Source organism: Scophthalmus maximus, chromosome 11, assembly GCF_022379125.1.
Source record: "Scophthalmus maximus strain ysfricsl-2021 chromosome 11, ASM2237912v1, whole genome shotgun sequence".
Taxonomy (NCBI): Eukaryota; Metazoa; Chordata; class Actinopteri; order Pleuronectiformes; family Scophthalmidae; genus Scophthalmus; species Scophthalmus maximus.
This window is the reverse complement of record NC_061525.1, coordinates 17,440,546-17,467,615: the sequence shown is the minus strand read 5'-3', so window position 1 is coordinate 17,467,615 and position 27,070 is coordinate 17,440,546. Positions and strand designations below refer to the sequence as shown.

The 27,070-nt window shown below is 43.7% G+C and overlaps 1 protein-coding gene across 8 annotated transcripts; it reads right to left on the bottom strand.

Moving 5' to 3' along the window:
• Nucleotides 1-2,083: 2,083 nt before the first annotated feature.
• On the bottom strand, nucleotides 2,084-24,640 carry trip12 (thyroid hormone receptor interactor 12). 8 transcript variants are annotated; one of them, XM_047335574.1, is made up of 42 exons: nucleotides 24,486-24,640; nucleotides 20,152-20,298; nucleotides 19,610-19,735; nucleotides 18,643-19,430; nucleotides 15,261-15,366; nucleotides 14,672-14,808; nucleotides 14,352-14,435; nucleotides 14,094-14,189; nucleotides 13,857-14,008; nucleotides 13,603-13,638; nucleotides 13,407-13,502; nucleotides 13,220-13,312; nucleotides 12,960-13,121; nucleotides 12,551-12,619; nucleotides 12,263-12,428; nucleotides 11,610-11,727; nucleotides 11,076-11,232; nucleotides 10,773-10,935; nucleotides 10,261-10,489; nucleotides 10,040-10,158; nucleotides 9,731-9,938; nucleotides 9,305-9,405; nucleotides 8,478-8,652; nucleotides 8,179-8,320; nucleotides 7,712-7,903; nucleotides 7,378-7,529; nucleotides 7,122-7,279; nucleotides 6,840-6,913; nucleotides 6,507-6,706; nucleotides 6,253-6,380; nucleotides 5,826-5,977; nucleotides 5,403-5,545; nucleotides 5,126-5,282; nucleotides 4,883-4,981; nucleotides 4,681-4,795; nucleotides 4,315-4,469; nucleotides 3,867-4,031; nucleotides 3,447-3,611; nucleotides 3,217-3,330; nucleotides 2,920-3,014; nucleotides 2,632-2,735; nucleotides 2,084-2,508 (listed from the first exon to the last, which is right to left on the bottom strand). In XM_047335574.1, the coding sequence occupies exons 2-42, from the start codon at nucleotides 20,247-20,249 to the stop codon at nucleotides 2,312-2,314; spliced, it is 6,186 nt and encodes a 2,061-aa protein (XP_047191530.1). In that variant the 5' UTR covers nucleotides 20,250-20,298; nucleotides 24,486-24,640; the 3' UTR covers nucleotides 2,084-2,311. The 8 variants fall into 8 exon arrangements, with proteins under 8 accessions (XP_047191530.1, XP_047191528.1, XP_035478552.1 ...); XM_047335572.1 differs by lacking the exon at nucleotides 24,486-24,640 and adding an exon at nucleotides 23,444-23,568; XM_035622659.2 differs by lacking the exon at nucleotides 24,486-24,640 and adding an exon at nucleotides 23,444-23,567 and having other exon boundaries at nucleotides 10,773-10,926.
• Between the last annotated feature and the right edge of the window lie 2,430 nt (nucleotides 24,641-27,070).

Here is a 27,070-nt window from a genome sequence, read left to right as displayed (position 1 = left end):
GCATAATTAATGGCATATCTGGAACACTGCCAGATTCAATTGCATCATCTACAGAACCAACCAAATCATTATCAAAAAAAAAAAAAAAATTCTTTAAAGTCCTTGACTTTGTTTCGATCTGTAACGGTCTCAAGGGGCTGGTGTGTGAGCTCGACAACCTCAATATATCTGTGGTAAGTAATGTACCACTACTTAGACGGGGGGGTTGTTGTAGTGCTGTATCTTGGTATGACCAATATCAAACGCTGTGGTTGATGAGATGTCGGCCTTGCACTCTGGCCTCAACTATTCCATTTCCATAATGAATCTTCCCACGGTCGCCTTACACAAGTTCTGCACATTCATGGAGCCAGTTGCTGGTTGTGCCAACCGTTAACTCTCCTCCCGGCTGGAAATGTTTTCTATTGTTTAACACGAAGGGAAAGAAAGACTAGAATCAGTGAGCCTCTGAGAGAGAAACGCCATTTTGGTCATCGCAGAAAGTTTAGTGTTGTTGAGAAGAGTTTCCGGGGAAAGCGGGTTGAACCGAGGTTTTAGTAATGATTATTCCAACGCCCACACACATCTTACGTAATGTTAAATCCACTGCTACGCCTCCTCTCATTTCTAAGAGTTTCAAGACACAGTGGTGGGTAAAGATCCAGCTCAAGAGCAGATGGTGATGTTAAACTGAGCTGAGATCTAAAAAAAAAAGAAGAAAAAAAAAAAGGGGAACATTTCAGGTGAGTTAAATAATCCACTTTGGTCACCATCTCCATGGTAATTCACCTAATCCTGTCCTAAAATGTATTCCCATGGATAACCAGTGCGTGTCATGATTTGTCGTATTTTTTTTTTAATTTATCTTGAACCGAGAAAGAAATAATCTTTTAGACGATAGGATCAGCAGAAAACCACTACCCACAATATGGCCATGCAATGGAGAGATGGATATATGGAACTAACAATAATAAACACAGATGAGTCAAACAGTTACTTTATTTATGTTCAGGTAAAAACATGAACCTGATGCAGTAAATTATTGCAGATCTTAGAAACCAGCACATGAACGATTGGGCCAGAAGAGCATACAGTGGCGCCCTCCCCTGGCCAGACTGCAGGTGCACACCACGGTTTGTTCCAAGCCAGCAGTGCAAAGAAAAAAATAAAATAATAATAATAATAATAATCAACTACAGCAAGAAATAAAGACAAAATAGAAAATTAAAAAAAAACAAAGGTTAAGCAGACATTCCCACCTCAAACAGGGTGTGAAACTGCATATAAACTGTATTTTGAAATGCTATCTGGCCATTAAACGATAAAATGAGACCAGCCAAATTTTGTGCCCAGCTACATAATGTGTCGAGGGTCGCTCGGAGCTCGGTCTACCAAGATCACCCCCCACACGCCTGGTAGGGCCCCAACAGAAAGACACTTAACCCTATCAAAATAAGAGCAAAAACAAATTTAGGTCAACACACTGGTTACAACTCTTCATTTGAGCTGAAGCTCTCTATAATAACGAGGCCAGAACACAATCTCAACTTGGGTAGGGAAGGGAAAAAAAAGAAAAGAAAAGAAAAAAAAAAAAGAATAAGAATATTATGCGCTCATCACTACCCGCATTCAAACAACTGCAACTCTCGTTTTTCACAACTTGAAGCAAAGACACACGGGGAGGGGAGAAAGAAGCTGAACCAAAAACGCAAACACACAAACTGGGGCCAATATAATACAGAACAAAATGCCAACGGACGAACTGAGGGGGAAGAGACATGAGAACAAAGAGCTATTCTATCAAATGTGTAGAATGAGCAAAGTCTGCAAATTTGTCTGTACAAATGATCTTTGGAGCTAAAGTAAACCTAGCTTGCTCGATGGACCCCCCCCCCCCCCCCCCGACCCACCCACCCCTCCACCTCCTCACCGACAGCCGGTGACGTTGTCCACAACACTGGAGAGGAGACATCCCTTTTTTTTTTTTTTAAATATCACATAGCAATGCAATTTAAAATGTCACCCAGATGTTTTCATCTTTTTTAACATTACTCAACTACTGATATAAGTTTTGCTCTCTTTTTTTATATTTTAAGTTCTGTGAGTCATGGAACACATTTCCATTTTTTTATGTTTTATGTTGGGTTTTTTTGAGAGAGAGAAAGGGGGCAGCAAATATATATTTGAAGTCTTACTTTTTCTGCAAGCTGCTTTCTCTAACAAGAAGGCCGTACACGTAGCCTTGATGTATGTGATTACAAAAAAACTAAGAAGGAAGTCATGATTTCATCAGTCGCTGTAGAAGGCATTTGAATTGCGAGATGTGGAGGGATCAGGAAAGGTGGAAAGACTGCTGGCCCTCTCGGGCCGCAATCAACAGTTTCTCTCGCATGATCTCTATGCTGGAGTAGTCAGGCAGCTTCAGGTAGTTGACGCAGGTCATGACCGAGGGGAGGAAGTCGTCTGGGTTCTCTGTCGACTCAAAGGTCTTCCTCACGATCGTCAGAGGTGGGTTCAGGCTCCGGAAACCTGAGGGACGAGAGAACACCGGGGGGTGAGTGTGTAGCTCAACGCACCGTCTCATTACTTATATCTAACAGTTCATATTGGTTTATGTTGTGTTTGTCTACTCTGTGTTATGAGTAGACTCACCTCCGACGGGCAGTCTGGGGCTTCCTGTGACGAACTGCAGGAAGAGTCTCTGCTGCTCGGCGTCAAAGCTACTCAACACCTCGAACAGGAACCTCACGGCACGGCTGCAGAGAGATGAGATCAAATATACAAACATCTTAAGGAGTTGACCTATAACTACAGTGTGTCATGTGGGCAGCGAGAAAAAAAGCCTGGAGTTTCTGATGGAGGTAAAACTTGTAGAAACTATTAATTAAAGTGAAACGCTTGGGTTTTAGGTAACATTTTAACTTTTTTTGACGGACTCACCTGTCGTGTGTGTAGCCGTGGTCCGGTCGACAGCACTCCATCAGCGTCTTGACGTCCCACGTCTCTGATTTACTGCCACACAGCAACTGGTCGAGCTACGGCAGGAGAGGAGAGACAATGAGTGATTGAAAAGAGGCACAAAGAAAACTGTTTTTTGTTTTACCAATGAGCGAAATGACTGGTTCCATCCTTACGAATAAATTTGTTGCCAGCCAAAAGATTTACTCAACTCTTTTCAATACAGAATGAATAAACAAGATGAAAAAGGACAAAAAAAACGAAAGAAAACTTTCTTACCTCCTCTGGATAGAAATACTGCAGGTGATGCAAAGGGAAGACCGACTCAAACCCTTCCCTAAACGACTCAAATTGTCTGGACACTCCTTCATTTAGAGTCCAGTACACCACCAGCTGAAGGGAGAGAAACGACAGTGGTAAAAAAAAGAAGAAAAGATTAATGTTAAGAGGAACAACAATAACAGGCACAAAAAAAAAAGTTTGAAACGGAGAAAGTGAGCGTGAAATACCCTGAGGTACTCTTCAAGGTTGTAGATTGTGACTGGGACGTCTTTGCCGCCCTTCTTCAGCTCAATGTTGGGGAATCCTGGGAGGGTGAAGTCTAACCCCAGGTCCTCCACTGAGCAGCCGTTCATGCTGAGGCTCTCCAGCGCCTGCTGCAGGGTCTCCCTTGTCTGACACACAGAAACACAGGTTAACAAAAGGAACAGTGATGGAGATGCAGAAGAGGCAGATGCTTTGAGGAACCAAAACAACCACACCCGACACCGACGTTTGCAAAAAAAGAGGTGCTCGCTTTCAATCTTTACGAGTGGAGTCCTGGTGATTTAAATCCATCCTCCACAAATACATCGTCACCACAACAACCAGGTTCAAGAGTCGATCTTTCCTGAGAAACTCAACAATGTGAGGAGAGGTGTGCCGTTTACCTGTGATCGGTCCTGCTCCAGCCTCTTCTTCTGGCGGATAATATCCTCCAGGTGCTGTATGGACTTGGCCACGCTGGGGTCAATGTTCACCAGGTCGTGGGAGCTTATAGACAACTCCTGTCGCAGCATCCACTTATAAAACGGCAGACCCAGGGGCAGGTCCAGCTGGGAAGTAAGCAGGCGGAAAGCGGTTTCATGGAGTCAGTTAAAACAAACACAATTCTACAACACAAGTACCAGAAACGGTAAGTTATGTTTTAAGTGCTATTAACGTGTATCAGACATCCGCGCAAATCCAGTCGCCTTGGGATCTGTGTGGAAATAATATGGTGAACACACACAAGCTTCACAAGTCTACATGATTCATGTTGCACTGGCAGGAGACCACTCCTCAATGCCTACGTTCAGAAGGAAATATGAGTCTATTGGCAAAAAAATAAGTCATTACCAGTCTGAAGTCCATAATGGCTTTGGCCATTAGCTTTCCTAAGAAACGGAACTTCATCTTGATTTTGGCTACGTGTGCTGGTTTGGTAGTCCTGCCGAAGGGAACCGCAAACAGTCCTCTGGAGCTGAACATGTACTTAGTCGCCTCTTGGCTTCCTGTTGGCCAGACACAAAAGATACAGTCATGGTCATGTAGAAATCCAAAACGCAAAATACACCATCTCTTTTACTTATAAAAATACAAGGATTTTTTTGTACATTAAGTGCAAACAAAAAAAAAACACTGGATGAAAAAACTCTGAAAATAAATAAAAGCCAACGTTTGTCATTTCTTAATATGGCACAGTTTGAGAGCACAAGTTGGTACCTTTAGGATTGGCCAGAGTGACCTCTTCACCCCTCCACAGGCCGAGGTCGGCCCGCTGCAGCTCTTGAGACACCAGAGCGTAGAACTCCAGAGTTGGACCGAGACCTGTGCCGACCTGAAAGACGATTAAAAATTAAGACTCCGAAAAGCATGCACCAAATCCATTTCCTAGCATGATTCAGATGTCAGCGACTGAAAGTACCTCGTTCTCATACTGGATTTCCAACATTGCCCTGGAGCTGCCGAGGTCCTGCATCACAGACTCGGCCTGTTTTAGCAGCTCGTCACGGTTTATCGTCCTCTGGAGACACAAGACGAGAGAAAAGAAAAGAGTTAAATTAAAGTTAACTAATATTTAAATTCCATTCATACATAATTGGAAACTGAGACACTGGAGACTGTGTACGACTAGTGGATTTAACACTTTAATATAGAAACACGGCACCTTTTTCCGGTCGAGCCGTGGTGCAACTCGGCTGTCCTGAGAATCTGATTGGTTGATCTCAGGGTTTGTGTCCAGCAGGCGCTGCATGGCTCTGTCGCGATCAAAGGCAGTTACATAGAATAACATCTGCCGGGTGTCAAAGGGGAAGAAGAAAGGACTGTAGAGAGAGAGAGAGAGAGAAATGTATGTGTATGTTAGTACAAACTGATCTACAGAGTAATAAACAAGCTGTATATTAACTCATTCCTCCTTAAGTCGACACAATGAAAACACTTACCAGGTCTTCCCGAGCTCGATGAGCCAGGTGGGGATATTCCCCGTCATGATGACCAGGGGGTCTTGAAGCTGACGGTTGGCTTTGGCTGTCAGCTTACTGTTGATGAACTCACTGGTGGGGATGACTTCCTTACACACAGAATTCTGCAACACAACCAGAAATAGTTATATTCTTTTTAGATATGTCATTAAAAACTATATCTGATACTGACTGCATGTTGACAACACGTTGAGAGAAAAGCAATAAACCAGGACAATACCTTAACAAAGCTATGCCTAACTTTCCAGAGCTTTAGGACCAGCATGGAAAATATCAACTGACCCTGATATTAACACCCTTATCAACTGTCAAAGTTACATAAAAAAGGCCACTAACTATAAGTGGCTGATTTATTATTGTAATTTCTTTGGGAAGGAGACTTACATCATACAAGTAGAACCAGTATCTACTGATGGAGTGCAGGACCCTCAGCAGCAGGTTGACCTCTAAAGAGGGGTCATCAAAGGTTATGGTCTCTGGTGGCTCCGAAGTGAGGTATGTCTCTAAGGGACTAACGACGCTGGGACATACTCCATCTGGAAGTGACGGGAATCGACAGTCAGGATTAAGTACAACGAGTCTCGCAAAACTAGACGACTACTAAAAAGCACTGTGATTTTTAATATTCTCATTTTGATCTGTAAAAATAACTTTTTCTGTGCCTGTACCCCATGGAACCCGACTTGTTCAGGTACAACTGTTAATTTACAACCAAGTGAAGTAAAGCCCAGCAAATTTCATTGTCAGTGCTAGAAAAGCAATGCTAAAACTAGTTTGAGGAACTCTTCAGGATGGGAGTTGAGGTTCTCACCATGCCACAGCTCATCCTGCTTCTTGGCGTTTCGAGGTGAGGTCTTGGTGGGAGCAGTCTGGGCTCGGCCCCTCTTTCCACCCACAGTGTCTTTGCTGCCGTCCTCATCCTCTCTCACAGGCTTATACCTGACAAATTTAAAGAACCAAATCTCAAAACACGATGCTTTCTTGTTTCAAACGTGACAATGGAGGTTAAGAAAGATGCAAGATCTCTTCTAAAAGGTAAGACGCTTTCAAAAGAAGCAGTTTTACCATATTGTGTGCGTTTTGGTCCAGATGCCAGCACGCCCAAGTGGGTTGGCCTCATCATCCGTCGACTCCCTCTCTTCCTCTGCCTGAAGACTGTACTGCCGTACAGCTTGGTATACCGTCATGTTGTATGGCAGCAGGTGGTCACCAATGTAGAACTGTAGTCTGTGACGCACACTGCCAGAATTCAGGAACTGAGCCGCCTGGGTACACAAGAAATGACGTGTATTAATAGTGTTAAAAGTTAGAGTTGTATTAGATTCAAAAACTCATACAGGATTGTCTGTTTTACAAATAAAAAGATAAGACTCATCTGGCACGAATGGCCTTACATACCAGCGATTCATCTATTTCATCATCTGACCCGTCATCATCACTGTCTTCGTCCTCTTCTCTGATTCGGCCGTACCCTGCACAGACAACATTTTAATTCTTCAACCAAACTGAGCAACAGACCATAAGAGAACCGCCAAATGGGCAACTTTTGGGTGCTTGAACAATATGGAAGTAAAACAGAGGCCTCTATAAATTGAATCATTTCAAAATCTCACATTTGTGCCCCAACATTTTTCTCACAGCCTCAACAACCCAACCCAAGCAATGTGAGCAGCGCCTCACCTCTGACAACGAGATATCGCTCGATGGCTTGCACCAGGGCCAGGGGGTCGATCTTCACAGGGCCGCCTTTCCACTGTTTAACATTAGTGCAATCTGGGTGTCTCTGCAGCTGACATTTGAGCTGGTGTGTATTGAAGAACTTCAGTGCCTGAGAGCCCCTGGAGAGAGAGAGAGACAAATTCATCACAATAAATTAATGTATACCAAACAGTATAACTTCAAGTAATCAGATTTGCAGTTACGTCAAGCCACAGACCTGCTGCCGTTGCCGTTGCCACTTGGGAAGTCATGCACTTTGACAGGAAACTGCTCCATTTGGCTCAAACAGCTGTTCATCTTGTGCACCAGGGCCAGGTAAGGCCTGTTCTCTGTTGGGTCTAGACGACCAACAGGCTCCATCCCTGGAATCTACAATCCACACGGTAAAGGATAAAGAGGTTAAATTCAACAGGGACACGTTTCCACACATGGGTAATACACAAAATGTAAAAGATACGAAACAGGTCACACTGTGTACCATATATATCTAATTTTAAGAGTTTACGAGTCTAAATATTTCAACAGCAATACGCGTTGTTCTTGTCTCTCACCGGACAGCCAGCGAACACATGGAGGAACCTCTTGAGCCGCACGTCACGACTCAGCAGGTCCCTGTCGCTGTTGGAGGTCAGGTAGACCAAGAGCTGCTTCACCAGCCCGCTGTGCTGAATCTCAAATGATGACACATCCGATTCTGATACAATACTGGAGATCTCTAGCAGACATTCCACACCACCATCCACCTGGGAAGCGGGAAAATAACAAGAGTAGAAAAATACCTGAGTACTGGCATGTACCCGTGTTTTATACAGTGAATTCAAAACACTTAGCAACTAACTAGGCTGATATTATCAGGGTTTACTGAAGGTTTATGTGGTACCCAGTCCCCCCCCACCCCATTTCTACAGCTACTCAACTTTAAGGACAACCTCTAAAACAAAAATGCATGGCCTTAAATTTGCTGGGAATTTTCTTAACTCATGTTGCTGTTCAATAAACGGGTGAGTGCATGTTTTACCTGCAGGCTGAGCTGCTCAGTGGCTGTGCAAAGTCTCTGGAGTACATTCAGTGCAGGGTTGCTGCCGTCCACATTTTCAGAGTTGAAGTAGCGCTCCACAAACTTACTCGCCTGTTCTTTGATCCAGGCCTTTATTTTGTCCCTGCGATAGAAATAAAAACAAAAACAAGACACTGATTACATACAGTACTCCCCCCACAATGTCTGATCATCCTGCATAAATATTCAATATCAATTACACAAAGGAGTGATTATATATAAGTGGGGGGAAAAAGCTCAACTGGCTCTAAGTATTTTACCTGTTATTTGAAATCGAGTCCTTGGGAGGGGCCCGAGCCAGGCCACTCACACCTGCTGTGCGTGAGGGCTCGGAGTTGGCATTGTTGGCCTGGCCACCCATCTTGCCCCAGGTCTTGGGATTGAGACTGGCCAAGAAGGATGATTTGGGTGACTGAGTACTGGTAGGGCTCTTAGCTGTAAAGAACCCAGGGAGAGTGGGAGGGTTATCTATGTGTTAAGAATATAGCCAACATCACACAAAATGCCATTTCAGCATCAAAGAATCACCGACACACCCGCCAATCATCTGATCTGACACAAGTTACCGAAGAGTACAGAATCTGCCGTCAAACTTGTACAAAATGAGAAGCTGGCTGCTCATTGCTAATGCAAAGTAAAACTAGCTGGTGAAACTGGATGAAATGCATCTGCACAGCAGCTCAGTATTATAGAATATATAGTGATATGAAGAACAGTGAATACATTTGTAAATAATTATTTTTAGATGTTAGTCCTTTGAAATGGGTTTTCAACAGAAAAGTGTTCCCATATTGGCTTATTATCCTGTGATTTATGTTTCCAAGCTTAATGACAAGTCTGACGAGCTTTCTGTTGTGAATTTTCATCCCTTGAAAAAAAACTTCATTTTTATATTTTCACAGAAACTACTCATTTGTAATCAGTTGCACAATAAACATTCTGGGAATGAGAAATTGTGTCTGGGACCCGTAAGCTAAAGGCTAATAAGCTGATTTGAGCATGAAGTTTCACTTTTTATAAACAAAAGGTATTGATGAGTTCTCTCAATAGTAGTAAACATCAAACATACAGTGACAGTAACACTTACCCTGATTGTCTACTTTATCATCATCTCTTGGGGGAGAGTATTTGGGTCTCCTGGGCCCTCTTTTAGGTAGTCGTTTCCTCTTTAGGACATCACTTAGTCGCCTTGGTGGAAAAGAAATTCATTAATACAATGTTCATGGAGATAGAGAAAAGATCTGTCTACCAATTCATTTCAATAACAGCTGAATAAACATAAGTATGTTAAAACACATTGATAAAGGTGATTGCTGAATAAACTAACATGCTTAGATCTACAGATTCCAATAGGATTTGTAGACAAAATTGTGGGTGGTTCAACAAAAGCAATTTGTGTTTTATGAGCTTTGTTTCCAATGTGACACGGAAATTGGGCCTGTGCAAGAAAAGGATATTTAAAAAAAACTTGTGTACACAGCCAAGCCAAAGCCGCAAATGGCCACAGACTCACCCCTGTGGACTGAGGTCCAGTGAGTCATCCATGCTGTGCTGGAAGCTGGGTGAGCCCAGGTCTGGGGTTGCATTATTAGCAGATGTGGTGGATGCAGTGCTGATGGTGGTAGTGCACAGACTGGCAGTACTGCTGGGGCAAGCCTTAGGGGGACTGGTGACCAGAAAGGCCTCAGACTCTGCCAGGTTCTTGACCTGGTGCATTACACCTAGAAGAGAAAAGAGTGAGTTTACAAATTGTTTAGAACCTTAAAAAAATCAGCTGACCAGACGAGGTGGGACATGAGTTTTCCATGAGATTATACATTACCTTCTCTTCTGAAATAGACACTGAAGACATCAGGCAGCTTCTGCATGAGGATCTCCGCCATCTGCAGAGAACCCACTACAATCTTCAGGTCCTGGCTGGACAGCATGGAGGCGATGTGACTGTAGAAATTAACACACAAACACATAAAAGTCAATTTAGTTTCACACGAAGAGGACGTTTGATCAGTGATTACAAGTAGCCCACAGTCCGGGCAACGTTACCTGGACACAGCGTGGTTCCTTAGCACATCCTTCAGAAGCTCTGCATCGGCAAAGAAGATGATCCTGAGGATGGCTCTAAGGCACTTGTGTCTGACAGCGGGGCCAGCCGATGAGCTGTACACCTCATATAAGACCCCAAACAGGGTTTTGATAAAGCACTTTGCCAGTTCGGGGTCCTCCTTCATCAACTGGGCTCGTGCATCTTCTCGACGAACCTCCTGGTGACCCCCTAAAGATGTATAGACGGTGAACAGGTCAGTTTTTTTCCTCTCGCACATCAAGGACAGAATCCATACATACGCAACTGGACAAGACACAGAACTGGCTGACTGGAGCATTAATGTGTGATTCAAGTCCCCTGACTCCTTATCGTAAATGCTTGCACTTTGTGCAATAACTTAAAAAATACAATCAACAGCTAAGCCAGCTCAAATTTTTTAACCATGAGACTTTAGGTGCATCATGACTATTCATCTACAAATGTTATGAACTGGTCAAGCCGCCGTCATTACCTGTATTGGGGTTGGCAAGAGGGTTTGGTTTCCTCTGTATGCCGCGTGCTGTGCCTGTGTCTTCATTTATCTGCTGCATAGAGTTGAAGTCAATTGTGTACACACGGCCCAGAGTTGACAGGCTGATCTCATCCTCTCCGTTCTGGTGGGCTGTCTGTGGGACCCGAAAATCACCAAATACACCCAACGTCAGTATCATGTATGGATCAGCCCGACAAAAATGTGTGCATAAATGCTGACAATGTAATATAATGCAATATTTTCAATGACATAATCCATTTTTTTTGTGTGATGCATTTATACCTCAATGATGCGACTGTCAATGCGGTTGTAAGGATGCCACAGTGCTCGGTCATCCCTCCATTGCCAAATCGCACCCTCGGTCGTCTGGGCACTGCCCTTCTTCAGCATTAGGTCAACGGCAAAGATGCCCTCTCTGGGCAGGCAGGGCATCAGCTCGCTGTGATAAGAAGAGTAGTTTCAGAAAGTTATAACATTCTGTTAAATCGAAATTAGGTGAAATCTTTTTCTGTTGATTAATCCATCCAAAAATGTACGGACACAAACTCAAAGTGTTCAAAACACTGAACAGAAAACACTAAAAACTGTGAGAAACATTCTCTATGGCTGGTGGTAATTTGTTTATGTCAATTGACTGTCAAAACAACTGAATCTGTGGTCCCTGGTCTGGGACACTGGTGTGGACCCCATATCAGTGTGGCAGTGCATATTTGATGAGAGTTTCTGTAAATTGTACAGAGGACAAAGCAAGGACATTTTACAGTGCGAGACATAACCCTTACAATACTGTACAGAAGGCAGGCAAACAGATGTTACCATATGAGAGAGGTCAGTTCATAGAGCTCCTGGGGGCTCCGGGGCACCAGTTCGATCTGTTCCTGGCAGCTGCCATTCGATGCACCACACAAGAGGAAACGCAGAGTCTCTGCTATGTCTGTGTAGAAAAGGTAACACAAAGGCATCTCTGTCATTAGCTGCCTGTTGGATCCTTAACACAGAATAAAATAGTCGGCTTCCACTCAACGCATCGCAAATTTCGTAGACAGCCAATGACACGAGTCGATGTGAACAGATGTGAATTTGGTGTAGATGGGTCAAATTAAGGACAAGATTTGTCTTATTGTGTTGATAATATTTTGAGGTGAGCCATGGCATATATAAATTATAGCATATAGACACCTGTAAAAACACACACACACACACACACACACACACACACACACACACACACACACACACACACACACACACACACACACACACACACACACACACACACACACACACACACACACACACACACACACACACACACACACACACACACACACACACACACACACACAGTATAGCTTTTTGATGCAAAATATGGTAACACGGTGAGCACATTCAGTATAAATACGCATAGAAGTAATAATGGGGGAGAAGTAAAAAGTGAGTTGAAGGGGTTTGCTCCATTGGTTACTCACTCTGTTTCATAAGCTGCACTGCCAGGCAGGGACAGTTAGAGCACATGAGAGAAAACATGCGCACAACCATGATGAACATCCCCGAGCTGAGAACAGGAGGGGTCACAACGAGCAGCTGCTGAATGTTGGTCAACAGGTCCCGTGATGCCACCTCCTGCAGCAGGTTCTGTCAATTTTAAACACACATTCGTTCACATTAGCTGGGGAGCTGGGTGGCAAATGGGGAAGATAGATGTAGAAAACAGCAAATATTGTGTTCAGTCTTAAAAAAAGAATTGCGGTACAAACCTCTTCATGTTGAAAGTTGTCCACCAGTCTGGCGAAACAGAGGCAAGTGCTTTCAACGGATTTTTTATCCTGAAAGATTGTTAAGATAAAAGTGAATTAGTGAATTGTTAAAACAAAATCATTACTACAAAATACCGCAGCATTCATACATGGAGGTTACAAAAGGGAGAAGGATTGCAGTGTTTCCCCTAGGTTTACTGGTTTGGGGGGAGTTAGGGTTAGGGCTTGTCATTAGCTTAAATTACTTCTGCTTGGCATTATATGTAAAATACTAAAAAAAAATTACCTACCAATTCAATGGTAGGGGAAACACTGGATTAAACACTGAAATATTCCACTGAACTCAAAGTTCTTATTTTTATGCAAGTGCTACCAAATTACATTTCTCTGACAAGGGAAAAAAACATACCTGGTGTGTGAGTCTCTGAGTCAACAGAGGCAGTGAGTCGGCTACAAAGTGGAACTCATCTGGGGTGATGCTCTGGCAGCAGTTGGCTGCAATGGCCAAGGCATTCCTCTGAGCATTGATGCTGAAGAACTCTAGGTAGAGGAGGCAGTCAGCAAGCCCACCCTGTGAGGGATGAAAGTACAACATTGTGGTATTACAGTTGTGGCTAAAGGAGAGAGGACGACTTGAGATTGTGACAGATGTGAGAATGAAACACTTACAGCCTGCAAAATGGCCTTGCTGTGTCGCCTTGACAACATTTCCAAGGCAGTGAGTGCCTGCTCCGCTACGTCAATGAATTGGATCACCTGAAGCTGCATATAAGAAGGTGGAATACAACATTAGCATATCAACAGACCACCGTAGTGAACAAACAAGAGAGCGGAAACAGAGAGCGCATCTTCTTACCTTCTCCAGGAAGACGGGAATAGCATCAACCACCACAGCAGAGGATCGAGGAAGTGCCTCCATCATATAGGTGAGTGCACGAGAGGCATGATTCATCTGTGTACATAGATCAAATGTAGGCTCAAAACCAGGGGCATTACAGTAAATCAAACAATAGACATGTACAGCAATTGAATATTATATTAACCATACTCACAATATCAAAGTTATGCTCCATTTGTAACAGTGTAATCTGCAAAAGAAAGTCCAGTTTGAGTATTGATTCAAATCTGTGGTAAATCAAATGTATCCCAGACAATTTTTCAGAAAACTGTTTTGATTTTCAAGGAATATGTACAAAGCAACATGGAAGATCTTCCCCCTGCAAGTCAAAGTCAAGCTGAGGCACAGATGCAAAACCTACAGGAAGAGATGAAAAAGGTTAATGGCCAAACTAAAATAAAAGCTCACCAAAGCGGGCACAACACTCTTAACAGGGAATCCGCCAAGTGTCTCCTCGTTGCCCATCACCAGCAGCTGGCACATCTCAATAGCAGCTTGGAGCTGCTGAGATTCGTCGCCTGTGGCCTGCAGGCCCTGCAGAAGCTGCTGAGCCTTGGAGCCTGGAGACAGGGGGCAGAATTTTATTATCTAGAGCTCAGCAAACACGAAGAACACTGATGTCCTGGTAATGAAGGTTGCACTCACTGGCTCCACTGCCTATGGTCCTGTGAAACAGCTGCGACATGCGGGGTCCCAAGGGCCCGAAAAGATGTGGGGGGAGTCCCCTGGCCTCCAGCAGGGCTATAAAGACAAACAGAGCAAGGTTGAGAGAGCAACTATACAAAAGCTAAAACTGTAACTCCTGAATCAGTAACTCTTTTTTTTTACCGTATAATATAGTGGCATGGTCAAAAAGTGGTGAATTTTAACAGGAGCTGAATGGTGAATCAGGGGTTAACATACCTTGAAGCCTTCCCATTTCTGAGTCGTCCGACTCACTCTCTCCAGAGGTGGTCATGCCCACCGCTCCAGCAACTGAGCTTGAAGCTGGACAGAGAAACGGTATGAAATAAAACATCTCAGTGAAAGTTTAATTGCAAATAAAAAGTCTTTCAAAATGGTGTCCTTTGATGCTACTAGGAAAAAGCCAAAAACTTGTGGGCTTGTACATTCTTTGTTAGTTTGAAGAATTAATCACCACACAATTTCAAGTTCTACTTAGCAAAGTGAAAAGAGGTGATGTGGTGCCAATCAAGAATAGAGGAAGTGTCGTTGACAAATACCTGAAGCTCCTTGTGATGCCTCATCAGTGCGAGCGGCTGAGGAGTTGGCCCCATCCTGGTTGTTGTCGGAGTCGGCCATTTTCTCCTGCCGGCGATCGTTGGCTGCCCCGCGCTTGCGAAGGCCTGAGCCCCGCCGACTGTGGTATGAGTAAAAAACAGGCCAACAGTGAGTAACAAGAGTAATCACAAAGCACAGCCCATTCGGTGTAACCACTCCCAATTAAATTAATGCACAGCGGTGGTTCCCCTGGATGTTATTTTCAAGTTTTATATTGATGATTATGTAAATTTTCTCGTGCTCGTGTATGACAGTGAAAAGATGGATAGAGGGGGTGGTCATTGCTCGAAACCAGAAAGGCTTTTTTTCTTCTTTTGTGTGACATTTTATTGAAATAGTCTAGTTATACTAAAATGCCGCTGTCATTTTGAAGGCTGCAGATTGTGGAGTCACTGACTACTTAGACGCATATTTAGTCTCTCCACAGTGATGTGCACACATGAAGAAACTAATGATTTAATAATGTCATGTAGTTTTTTTAGGCATCAATATTTACACAACCGTCTACACTGCAGACACTGTGATTTGTACCTGGTGCTGGCACAGGAGCCCGTGGTCTTCAGGCGTGTGCTCTGCCGAGAGCTGGGGAGCTCTGCTGGAGGGGACTCGCTGCGCTTCTTAGTGGATTTCCTCAAACCTAAAGGTGAAAAAGCACCAACACTGGAATACATTCTCATAACAATTTAAATCAAATCCAGTTCATGACTACCATACGCATCCACACCAACGTTCACCTTGTATTGGGGTTGAAATATTAAACACAATCCTATTCTTTTAAAGAAGGCAAGGACGCAGGTTAAAGTAGTGGCAAACTGTCAAATTCATACTCCGAGCAAAAAGGGGAGAGCAAACTACCAAACGATCGGGGTGTCCACCCCATTATGAGACAAATATGGGCAGTTGTTGATGTGTTGTCAAGCCTGAATAGATTGAGGAATAATGTTTTCCACTCAGGTTTACTTTAAAATCTGTTTGTGTAACTATGAAGTTGTTCTCCTCAGTGAGTGTTAGACTGATGATGATGATGATTGCAAACCCAGTCTTCCCACTCAGAGAGGGGGAAGATGTAATGGTGGCAGCAGTAGAGGACAAGCCATGAGAGATCAAGAAATGTGAGGGAGAGCAGCGCCATCAACAACTGAGGTCGAAGAAAGAATGGAGGAATGTCGCACAGCATTGATGGCTGCAACAGAGGTTTATAGCCGACTCACAGTTACTACTTCCTCTCGGGAATGCAACTAACGATTATTTTCATAATCGATTAATCGGTCATTTATTTTTTTCCATTAATCGATTCATTGTTTGGTCCATAAAATGGTGAAAAATGTTGATCGTGTTTCCCAAAACTCTAAGATGATGTTTTGTTTTGTCCACACCACAGATATTTCGTTTACTGTCACAGAGGAGCGAAGAAACCAGAAAATATTCACATTTAAGAAACTGAAATCAGAAACTACTTGAACAGAGTAATCGATTATCAAAATAGTTGGCGATTCACTTAGTAATCGATTGCTTTTCAATTAATCGATTAACTGATGCAGCTCTACTTCATCTTCTCATATTTGAAGGCAGACTGGACGTTACATTGAATATTGCCTCAAGGCACAAAGTGGTATTACGAGATGGGACAGGCTGGGGCTAGCTGGTTAGCATGCTAATTTCGATAGATACTCTATTTCTGTAACAAAGAAGGCGTCCTTGACAAAACTTTCTTCGTATTTTGTTGATGATCTTAGTTACTTACTTAAGTTAGAAATGTTTAAACTTAAACTTGAGGTTAAACTTAAATACTAACATATTGCCTCTTTAAGTAATATTTTGCTTTGATGCCTCAACAGAAAACATACAGCCATATCAAAATTGTTGTCTTTGATCAATAAAGCTAGTTGTTACTTTTCAATACAGTTAAGGCTGTAGAGTTGCCTGTTTAGAGCCTTGTTCCACTGACTGGAAGGGTATTAATAGTAACACAACCATGGCCCTATGACAGGGCAACCTTCAAGCTGGATCTATGACTCATAAATCAGTAGTATAAAAATACACTTGAAAAAATTAAGACCAAATGAATTACAGGTTTTTTTCCCCTATAGTTGTGGCTGCAGTAACATTAACAATTCAACATCAAAAAGGCATTGTGCAATGGAATGTCTTACAGAATCAATTGCACATACAGCTGCACTCTATATACCTACTCACCATCATGGCTTAAAGTTACAGAACCTGTATATCAACCCGTTACCCCACGACGACAGATTAAAAAATATTCCAAAAGAGATGAAGTTCTTTCCTCTTGACAGAAGCAGCTTATGAGCCCTTCCCTGCCTTCACACATACCCATAGTCAGCTGGTGGGTCAACACACCACAGCCAACTTAGGAGGGGTCTCTGCGTTTGGGCGAAGGGCCCATGGCAAAGAGCCCACCTCAGTTTCTATCCTTTCACCTACCCGAACAGCCTGACCCCACACTGACCTGACAGCTTAGGCCTACGTCACCATGCACACCAGATTTCTACTGTGACATATAGCTGGCCTGTTGATGGGTAACAAGAGGAAATACTTCTTCAGAGCTGATCAAATGGTGGCTGAAGCATTAATAACTGCCAACAAAAATGTAGTTTGGCTTGCTCTGCTTGTATTCTGAAACTTTTGATCAGTAGTTTCAAAAAAATCACAATAAGGAGCATTCTATTAAAAAGTCTTTCTGAATTTGGTCTTTGGTAGTTTCAGACCGATACAGTTGTCATTTTTTAGTCCACTGTCCACCTTGTTAAACTGGCAGATGCACTTGTGCCCATCTGAGTACCCATGGATGTGTTGGTCTTGGGGGTGGTGTGGTCAGGGGCGTTGTTGGCAGATTGCTATCTTGAGGCAGTGTAATTGCGCAATTGACCAACAAAAACATGATCTGAAGTCAGTGGAGCAGTATTGTAACTATTATTTTAACTGTTATTCAAGATAAGTATGTGCCTTCATTGGGAGGCGCAAAATGGGCGTGTACCTTGCTTTTTACGCACTCTTTGGTGGGTCTGCTTGTAGGCAAAATTTGCATTTTGAGCACTGTCTGAATGGCAAAACTGTTATAATAGCAATCCACCATGGTGCAAGCACAACCTGGCTTTCACAGGGAATGGGCGACGGCACCATGATTTGTTTATTGCATGTAACCACTAAGATTGAATCTATTTTGCACATTAGACATTTTTCTACATTAAAAAAATAGCCCTACATGTCTACCATACATTTGCTTCACATTGACCATTGAGCGACCAGAGGTACTTTTGTATTGAGCTACTCTCCAGTTTCAGGCTACAAGTACTTTAGTCGGAAATCTGAGCCAGTTCACCAGCTCAGTGAAGTCTGCGTCACCACACGGGAACTAGATATGCTAGTCAAGACACACTAACTGTATTTATACATGGTATGATTGCATCATTGGTTACACATATCTGGATAAAGGCTTTGTGAAATTTTCCCCCTATCAGAGGTCAAGCATATATGTAGGTTTGCCTCGATGGTGTGTGGGTTGTAATGTGTCTCAACTGGGCAGCAACTGATGCGCCGACACTGCTCAGATCACAGTTCCTGTGACATCTAATCCCAAAGGTGTAATGTCCAAATGAGCACATGAGAATAATGTCCTGACCCTCAACAAGTCAATGGTTACCCTGCCTGAATCTTTTTGTGCAATCAAAAAAGCCCTTACCTCAAATACTCAAATACAATTCTCCCCACCATAGTCAACCCCACCACTAGAGGTGGGGTAAATTAAATAAAATATGAAACACCATCAATTCATTATGAAATGAAACTACATAGTCCTGAAATGCTCAATTTCAATGAGAGACGCTGCAGCTTTGACAGTAGATAAAATCGGTGTTTCTACTATTATCCCTATACAGTTACTGTGACTTACTTGCAAGTTTAGCTTGTAATCCCGATGGCCCAGGTTTGGAGGTCTCAGTTTTTGAGGATCCGGGCAAGGACAGTTTGGGTTTTGGCAGGTTGACTTTGGGGTTGAAGCGTGCTGCCCACTCAAATTTTGAAGAGCTGGCAGATTTGGCCTGCTCCTTGTCACGGGTACTACGGCGCGGGGAGGGGCTTGATGCCGAGCGAGAGCGACGTGCCTTGGTCTGATCTTTTCCCTGTTTGACTCTAGCGCCCTGTGTGGCGCCGCTGTTGGTGCCTGTGGTGGAAGAAGAGGAGGAGGTGGAGGCCGAGGAGGAGGAGTCTGTCACGTTGCTACACCCAGCTTTGGCTGAGGCGGCCGATTTAGACGCCAGCTTGGTGGGTTTTGCAGTTCTGCCCTCGGTACGATTGGGAAGGGACCCAGCGGTGCTACTTAGACCGGGGAGAGGGTCCACTTTCTTCCGTTTCTGGATTGGTGAGGCCCCAGTGGGCCCGCTCTTCTTGCTTTGACCTCGACCTGACGATGCAGGTGGTTCTGAAGCAAATGATCTCTTCTTTGATTTTGCTGGGCCTTTCTTGGTCTCTGAGGTATTGTCTCGGGGTGGTGGGAGCGATTTGGGCTTCTTGGCAGGGGTTGGGCCAAAGGTGCTAATTTGGTCAGGAGCTTCACTTCTCTTAAGCCCTCGGGCGCCGTCGCTCTTTGACTGGTGGCCTGGTCTCTCTTGTTCAGATGTCCCTGCAGCCTCTGGGTCGTCTTGCAACACAAATGAAGCCACGGACAGAGTAAGACCGCTTCTGCCAGGGAGCAAGAGGGATAACAAAACTCCATTTTAGGAAAATCTCTGAAGCAATGAAAAATTATGAATTCATTGTAAAACACAAAGTTGTACAATAAATATGACAATTGGATGAATTATAAAAGCCTACATACACACAAGAACACACATTAAGCATCAAGTAGAGAGGAGGGGTACCTTCTTGAGCTGTGCCCTCTGGACTGGCCAGTGGCTGTGCTGGCTGTGGCTTTGGAAGCCTTAGAATTAGGTCTTCTACTTTCAGGTGGGGAATTTGCTTTATGTTTAACCTGCTCTGACTGCAACCTGTATGGTTGGAAATTAAAGAGCAAGTGACAGTGTGGGTTTCTGTAATCAAGCCACAAAACAGACTCTCCAAATAAATTAGACTAATTGTGTCTTCATATCGTTTGATCATTAACACCTCTGGAGAAGCATGAACAACAGCTAAGAAGAGAGTTAATCACTGTTTGACTATGATAAAAGAACACAAGCTTCAACTTTGATCGAAGAGGCCAATACAACCATTGTGCATCAAGATTAAATTTCAATTTACTACATGCAAACACCATCCATACCACCCACGGCCTAAGTACAAACACCCCTTATTTAAACAGCCCTCTTTTATTGCTCCATTCAGAAAAATTCCCCACTATGATTACTGCCTCTTACTTTGGACTGAGATTTAAACTAAAATTAGATAAGTTTGCAGGTAGACTCACCTTCCCGCGACTGTGTGGTCTTGTGGCTGGGCCGCAGCAGTGTTCCTCTGTGAACGGCGCAGTGACCCCCCTGGATTGGAATTAGGCCGGTTGGACATTGGCACCTCTCTCCTGAAGGGACATACCCTTTCTAGACACTACCATTCACTGCAATCAACGAGAGAAGGAAGCCACATAAGAATACATTGGGAAAAAAATTCAATGGAGAGCATTGTATCTATGCTCTCCAACAACAACTGGTGTGGATGAGAGCTGATAGAGCTTTGCACCATCAATCCTAAACTCAGCCATCTAGCCCATTTGAGGTGATCAGGAACAAAAATGTTTGTTTTCCCAGGATCGTACATGTCAAGATACAAACTATCACCTGGAAAGCAACAGACCCATTTTAATACTGACAGGGGAAGAAATCTGTTGCCACAACAACCACATGCAAAGTACCAAGTAAATCACAGTTTATAAAATCAAATGCAGTAAAATGATTTTATAAAGTAGGTTTACATGCGCAAAATGATTTCACAGAGGAAGTAATCTGCTTTAAAAAAAAAATAAATAAACAAATTTAAACAGCCCCCAGTTCCCCAGTCTGCAAGCAGTGTCTCCATAACGGTCACAACAGTATTATACCTTTGTAAACCGCTTCAACTAAATGACATTTAAACATTTACCTAACTCTTACCATCTGGATCATATTTTAATATAAAAGCTTTATGAGATAGCACATCAGTTGTGTCAACATCCGTTAATCACAAATCATCATGACAATGATGAGCATGGTGACTGTTATTAATCATTGTCATCACAATGTCACTTTACACTATCAAAACAACAACCCGCGATGCCACAGAGCAAAACAAAGTCCTCAAAGCATTATAACATCTCCGCTAATAATGAACAAGGTCACGGAAAAAATCGGAATAAACCTGCCACGGAAAGACTGCAGGTCAATCAAACCTCGCCAAAAAGAGAATTATTACTATCTGATTCTTTTAAAATAATGTGCTATGTGATATTCTTTGAAATGACCATAACATTCAATATCCTTTGGATAGCATGCCAACAGACCTGGTTGTTGGCAAACTTGTAGTTATCATTTTAGGAAGAAAAAAAACATTATACATGTGAAGTACAATGCATGTGCTTCTCATGAGTCAGTGACATGAGGGTACTGATAACAGGATCGATTGAAATGTTTTGAACACACACACAGAGAGAGAGAGAGAGAGAGAGAGAGAGAACAGCATGATGTTATCAACTGACACACAGAGACTCCTGCATCAACGCCTAAATACTTCCTGCCACCTTGAAAGGGAACATTATCAATTAAGCCATTTGGTTGGGGATCGAATCACGATATCGTTGATCATAAAAATACGCCACACTTGGCAGGCACACGGGGCCTTTTCAGGCCTGCACTGACAGTGCATCCTCGTCTTTGTTTATCCGTCCATCATGACAACTGGTGCATCAAGGATCAGTGAAACGCATCGAACGGTCCGCAGCTCGAGACGCCGCGAAGTTTCTCCTTCGCCATTACGACGAGCGACACGGTGTCCGGTTTTACACCCATGATTCGCAAGAGGCCTGTGTCACTGACGTAGTTGTCTACCACCGCCAGCGACTCACGTTAGCATGTTTAGCCTCTCGTCTCCTAGCTGGTCCAACACATTTTTAAATGTCGTAGAGTAACAACGCGATCTCTAGCCAGCTGGTGTCCGCCATATACCGAATCCGTGGGGCCAGGGGGAACCGCGGCGGTGGCAGCAATAACACACCAGCGACCCGTTAAAGTTACGCTGGCTAACGTAGCAGCGGCTCCATGGAAATGCGTAGTTGGCGTACCGGTGTGTCAGCCTCTTTGGCCCCCCGACTGAACGCACCCCCGACACCGACGAGCTGCCTTGTTCGTGGCATGAAAGCACGATGATCTTTTGCACACTGACAATGGCCCACCTGTATGTGACAAATGCCGACTGCGCTCACCTGAGAGGAGCTACACGACGAAAATGGCTGCATCGGCGGCACCGTCGGTCGAAAGCGGGTTCAATGTTATGTAGCTAGCAGGCTGTAGCAGTAAAACAGCGCTAGCTACCTCGGTAATTCCACCGCTCGGTGTCTGACAGACGCTCAAGTTAAAAGAAATATATATATATATATATATATATATATATATATACACACACACACATCGGCCGTAAGTTAGCTCACCGTCACTGTTCCATTGGACCGATCGAATCTAAAATACAGTTGTCAAGTCGACAGGAAACCAGGCAGATCCAGTGTCTCTCTCTCTCTCTCTCTCTCTCTCTCTCTCTCTCTTAGGAACTGTCAACGCGAACGCAGAGTACACAAGTCGAGCTAACTAGTGTTAGCTAACTGCGAGGACCACTAATGTTCCCTAAGCTGACTTGAGGCCGACGTCTGCCCCGCACCGTAGCGCTGGCTAGCGCTCGAGCTAACGCCAACCGGAGGAGAAACAAGTTGGCGACTGGCGAGCGATGTGTCAACAGTGCGACACACTTCCAGTTTAAAGTTCGTGTGAACGGGCACAAAGTGGCACCCGGTTTCTTGCGAGGCTACCAGTCATACCGGAATGACAAGTATCGGGGCTAATTGTTAGCACGCTAACGCTAGCGCAGTACGATAGCGACTGTTTATCCAGTGGCCACTCGCACGCCACAAATATAAACACCCGACTGCTCGACGCACACACGGCCGTTCCTGGTGGGTGTTCGTTGACTCAATCGACCCGGGTGAGAATAAACCCCGGACGTTTTCAACAGCGAGCGAGCTACTGCGGGGCAGTCACGTAGCTGACGTTTAGCGTTGTCAACCCAAACAAGAACCGTTATAGCTCCTGCCAGCTAACCTTGGCATGCAGAGTGATTAATACTAGCGAAGCCTTGTTGTCGCCGTGTATCGCTCTGCCATGTCCGCGGGACGGCCGCTGGCTGTGGGTTCACACGCGACACACTGGTTACAGGCCACGAATTCCGTCTTCCGGGGAACATTGGAGTCGAATTCTGTTCACATTTACAAGTTCTCTGGCTAGCGGTTAGCAAGCTAAAGCTAGCTAGCTAGCGAAAAAGAAAAAAAAAAGAAATGGCCTCTGGTACCTTTTAGACACACACACAAAAAAACAGGAAAGCAGGAACGAGACTCGGAGATATTTTCGCGACACTGAATCGTAATTCCACTGATATACTTCGACACTGAATAACCTCGAAGGTCCGAGGGACCGTCGGCCGACATGTCACTGAAAAAATGTCTACCTTTTGTACAATGTTGTTACCTATTTGTCCCAGTGTTGTAGTTGTAACAGACAGTGCACCAGCTCCTCTTTTCTCTCTCTACCCCTGATACTTTCACATCAGCTGAGGGGCCTACGACTGCAGTATTCATCCGCGCGATCCATCCGCCGAGGGACTACTTCCCTCTGTTTTTGTCCGCTCTTGGTATCGGACTGGTTTCGAGTCAGCGGCACGACGCTGGACGCGTTGTCTTGTTCTATACAAACCCCGAGTGCTTCAGACCAAAAAAATAATAATACATGTATTCCGTATTCAAGGGCAATCACTGCAACACTGCATTCATTAGGAACGCTAGCTTGTCACATTAAGTATCTATCCGCTGGGTCGTGACCCCCCCTCCCCCTCCTTCTCCTTTAATATACTTAAATATTATTATTTTTTATACATCGATTGGACGTCCCGCAGTAGCTTTTGTATCAACCGTCCATTAATGTAACGTGACACCGAGCAAACAGTTCACCTCTGCTGTTCAGACAAAACACGGTTATTTCAGTCGCTTTTCAGTTGTCATGGTTACAAGTCTGCGTCCAAAATGGCGTCCATGCTCGGGGAACAACTGTTTGGAAATTGGAGGGGGACGTTGACCACTAATAACCCCGAGCATGGACTGTGTAGGTGGAAACTACGCCAGTCTGTATTTTAATAAACATTTAGCTTTGAATGAAGTTATCGTTTTAAGACTGTGTTTTTTTTTAAAAAGGGGACTCGACTTGTTACTGCTGAAAAAATGAGGTCGAGTATTTTTAAGAGTCCCTTTTTTTAAGTGAGATCACTTACTTTAACTAATAACTTGCTGGGCGACCATTACATTGTTTATTCCATACCAATCCAATGAAAGGTTTGCATTCAAAGTTGAATTGAGGGATTACCACACCGCTCCTCCGCACCCTCCACCTACACCCCAGCCCATCTGTTTGCTGCCCTGGTTCCTCAGGGGTGGAACGAGCTCCCCCGTCAACATCAACATCAACATCAGGACAGCAGAGACCCCTTCGATGTCTCCGTCGCAGACTGGGAAATCACCTGTTCAGACCGCACCTCAGTCCTCGAATAAAAAAATCCAAAAATACAAAATCTAAACTGGATCACTCGGAGCCGTTTCGCCTGTTCATGCAGTCTCTTGGTCCTCGCACGTTTCGGTTAACATCTTCATGGCTGAGTGCCCTTCTTTCCAGTGGCTTTGGGAGAGAGAGAAAATGTGGGCCGATGCACTTTTCGTACCAACTACGCGTTTTGACATCAAAGCTCGCCGGTTCGTCTAAATTACGCAATAAAGCTGGTGACGCCTCCGGATCATATACGTCATTTTGTGAACGTCGTCGCCGGTTCAATCGCGAACGTGCAGTACTCAAGTCTACCACCAGGAAAGGAAGCTCTCGACCAATCAAAACGCGGAGTTCATGACAACCCGAAAATATTTTACACTTCACATACTAACATGAGAAGAGCTCGGATGTGTGTGTGTGTGTTTGTGTGTGTGTTTTGCACCGTTACTTCCGTAAAGCAGCTCTCCGTCTGTCACTCGGCCCCGCGCTGCTCCGCTCACGTTGCACGTTCACAAACTTCGGTGAAGCTCGACTCGGTGCACACGCGCCGTTGCCGTGATTGACTGCGTCTCGTAACGTTGATGAGTCCCAGCTGCCCCATCAGCTGTTTTATTAAAACATGTATCATGTACTGAACGCCTGTCCATGTTCAGCACTGCGAGTGCAAGGCTGATATAGAATACAATGGAATAGAATAGAAAACTTTATTCGTTCCCCGATATTTATTGTAAATTTATTGCAAATAGTGTGAATTTTATTTTATTGTATTTTTTTTCTATTCTATATTCTTTTTCTAATTCGGTGTATATATGTTGACTGCTAAATGCACCTTAATAACACCAAAAAAAAACTGTTACTTACTGGCAATAAAACTGATTCTGATTCACTTGTCACAGCAGCACAGTATCACACAGGGTAGCAAAAATACAGTTAAAAATACAGGAAAAACTGTTTTCAAAAAGCAATGTACATATACATACAGATATATGCTGATGAGATGGTTCTCGAGATGTGATAGACACAGGCAGACAGATTTCTTGAATAATTAGCAGGTTTAAGTAAGAAGATGTCTCCAGCAGGGGAGAGTAGCCTCTCTGCTCTCCTTTAAAATATAAAATATATATGTCTGAAAATTAACTTAATTTCTTTGAAGAACACAAAACATATGTATGATAGTGGGAATTAAATGAAAATCCTGATACAGAGTTATGCTCTTAGAAATATGAAGGAAAACACATCTGATATATTGCAATAGTCTGTTCAGAATTGTACTTACTACAGGAATCAAGTTCACTATTTCTGTTCATTGTGCAGTTTATTGTTCTGTGCTGTTAGTTTTTTTTTTAATGCAAAGAATGATATTTTCAAAAGAAGCTACTTTCCCCCCTTTTTGTAATAGTATGTGGGTGGGGGTCGCCAGTGTCCAAACAGGTTGTAAAGATATTAATGGAAGTGATCATCATTCATGTGATCATCCTAAACTGCTATCAAAGTTCACCAGATTGATGGGTTTAACTTTCCAATGTACAAAATTTTCTTTCAAGGGAGCATTTCCCGGACTCCTCAAGAGGGTCTGACATCCACCCACAATAGTCTCTAAACAGTCTCATAATCTCACAGATATGGACGACAAAGTGGACTAAGTGCGAGAGAAATAAAGCGTGTGAATGTGGAACTCAAAATATTTACCCAAGGTTGGCAGGTCTGCATCAGGGCTTCACCATGACTTTCATCTTCTTTTGTGAAGCGGTACAATACTGTTTGGTCTTTTTGATTCAATAAAAAATCCGTCATTTGACAGCGAAAACGTATGTAACTTTTCAAGTATCTGACATCGAGACTTCTTATTTTGTGGAAGAACATCATGATGTTGTTTTGTGAGATACACAACATAATATTGTCAAGAAAAACCTTACCTGATTTACACTATGCTCGAATCATGTCCTATCTACTGCTGAAAGAGGCAACACTTCTGGCGCATGTTCCACATACATTCAGAAAGGTGAGAGCCTCTTAAAATGATCATTTCAAAACAGGCCGAAGCTGTCTGTCATATGCAAATATGGTGTGTCGGTGTTTTTTCTCCTTTTCTTTTCTCTTTTTTTCTCTGTCCATCGTGTATATGTGTGCTTGTACGTGTGTGTACACGGATAACCGTATCTGTAAATCTGTATTATGTTATGTTCTGCTGTGCTGTGAAATTCTGAGAATGTTTCGGAGCACACTGCGACGAATGACTGTGCCGGGTTTACCAGGAGCTTGGGGTAGACTTCCCCCCCCCCCCCCCTTTTCCACACCAACCACAGCAAAGAGCATTAGTGTATGCTAAACTGATAAAACATGAAATACTCAAGCCATAAAGGCCCTGCTGATGTCATACCAAGGTCAATGGTCAATTTCATCATATACTTCCTGTTTACATTTGCTACGGAATGGTTCTTGCTCCCTCTGCTGAATGCCCTCGGCACTCACTGTCCTCTCTGCTCACAGAGAACCAGGCGCTTGTGTAGAGTCACTGAGCTCTGTTCAACCGTACAGCCAGTAGAGGGAGCAACATGGCAA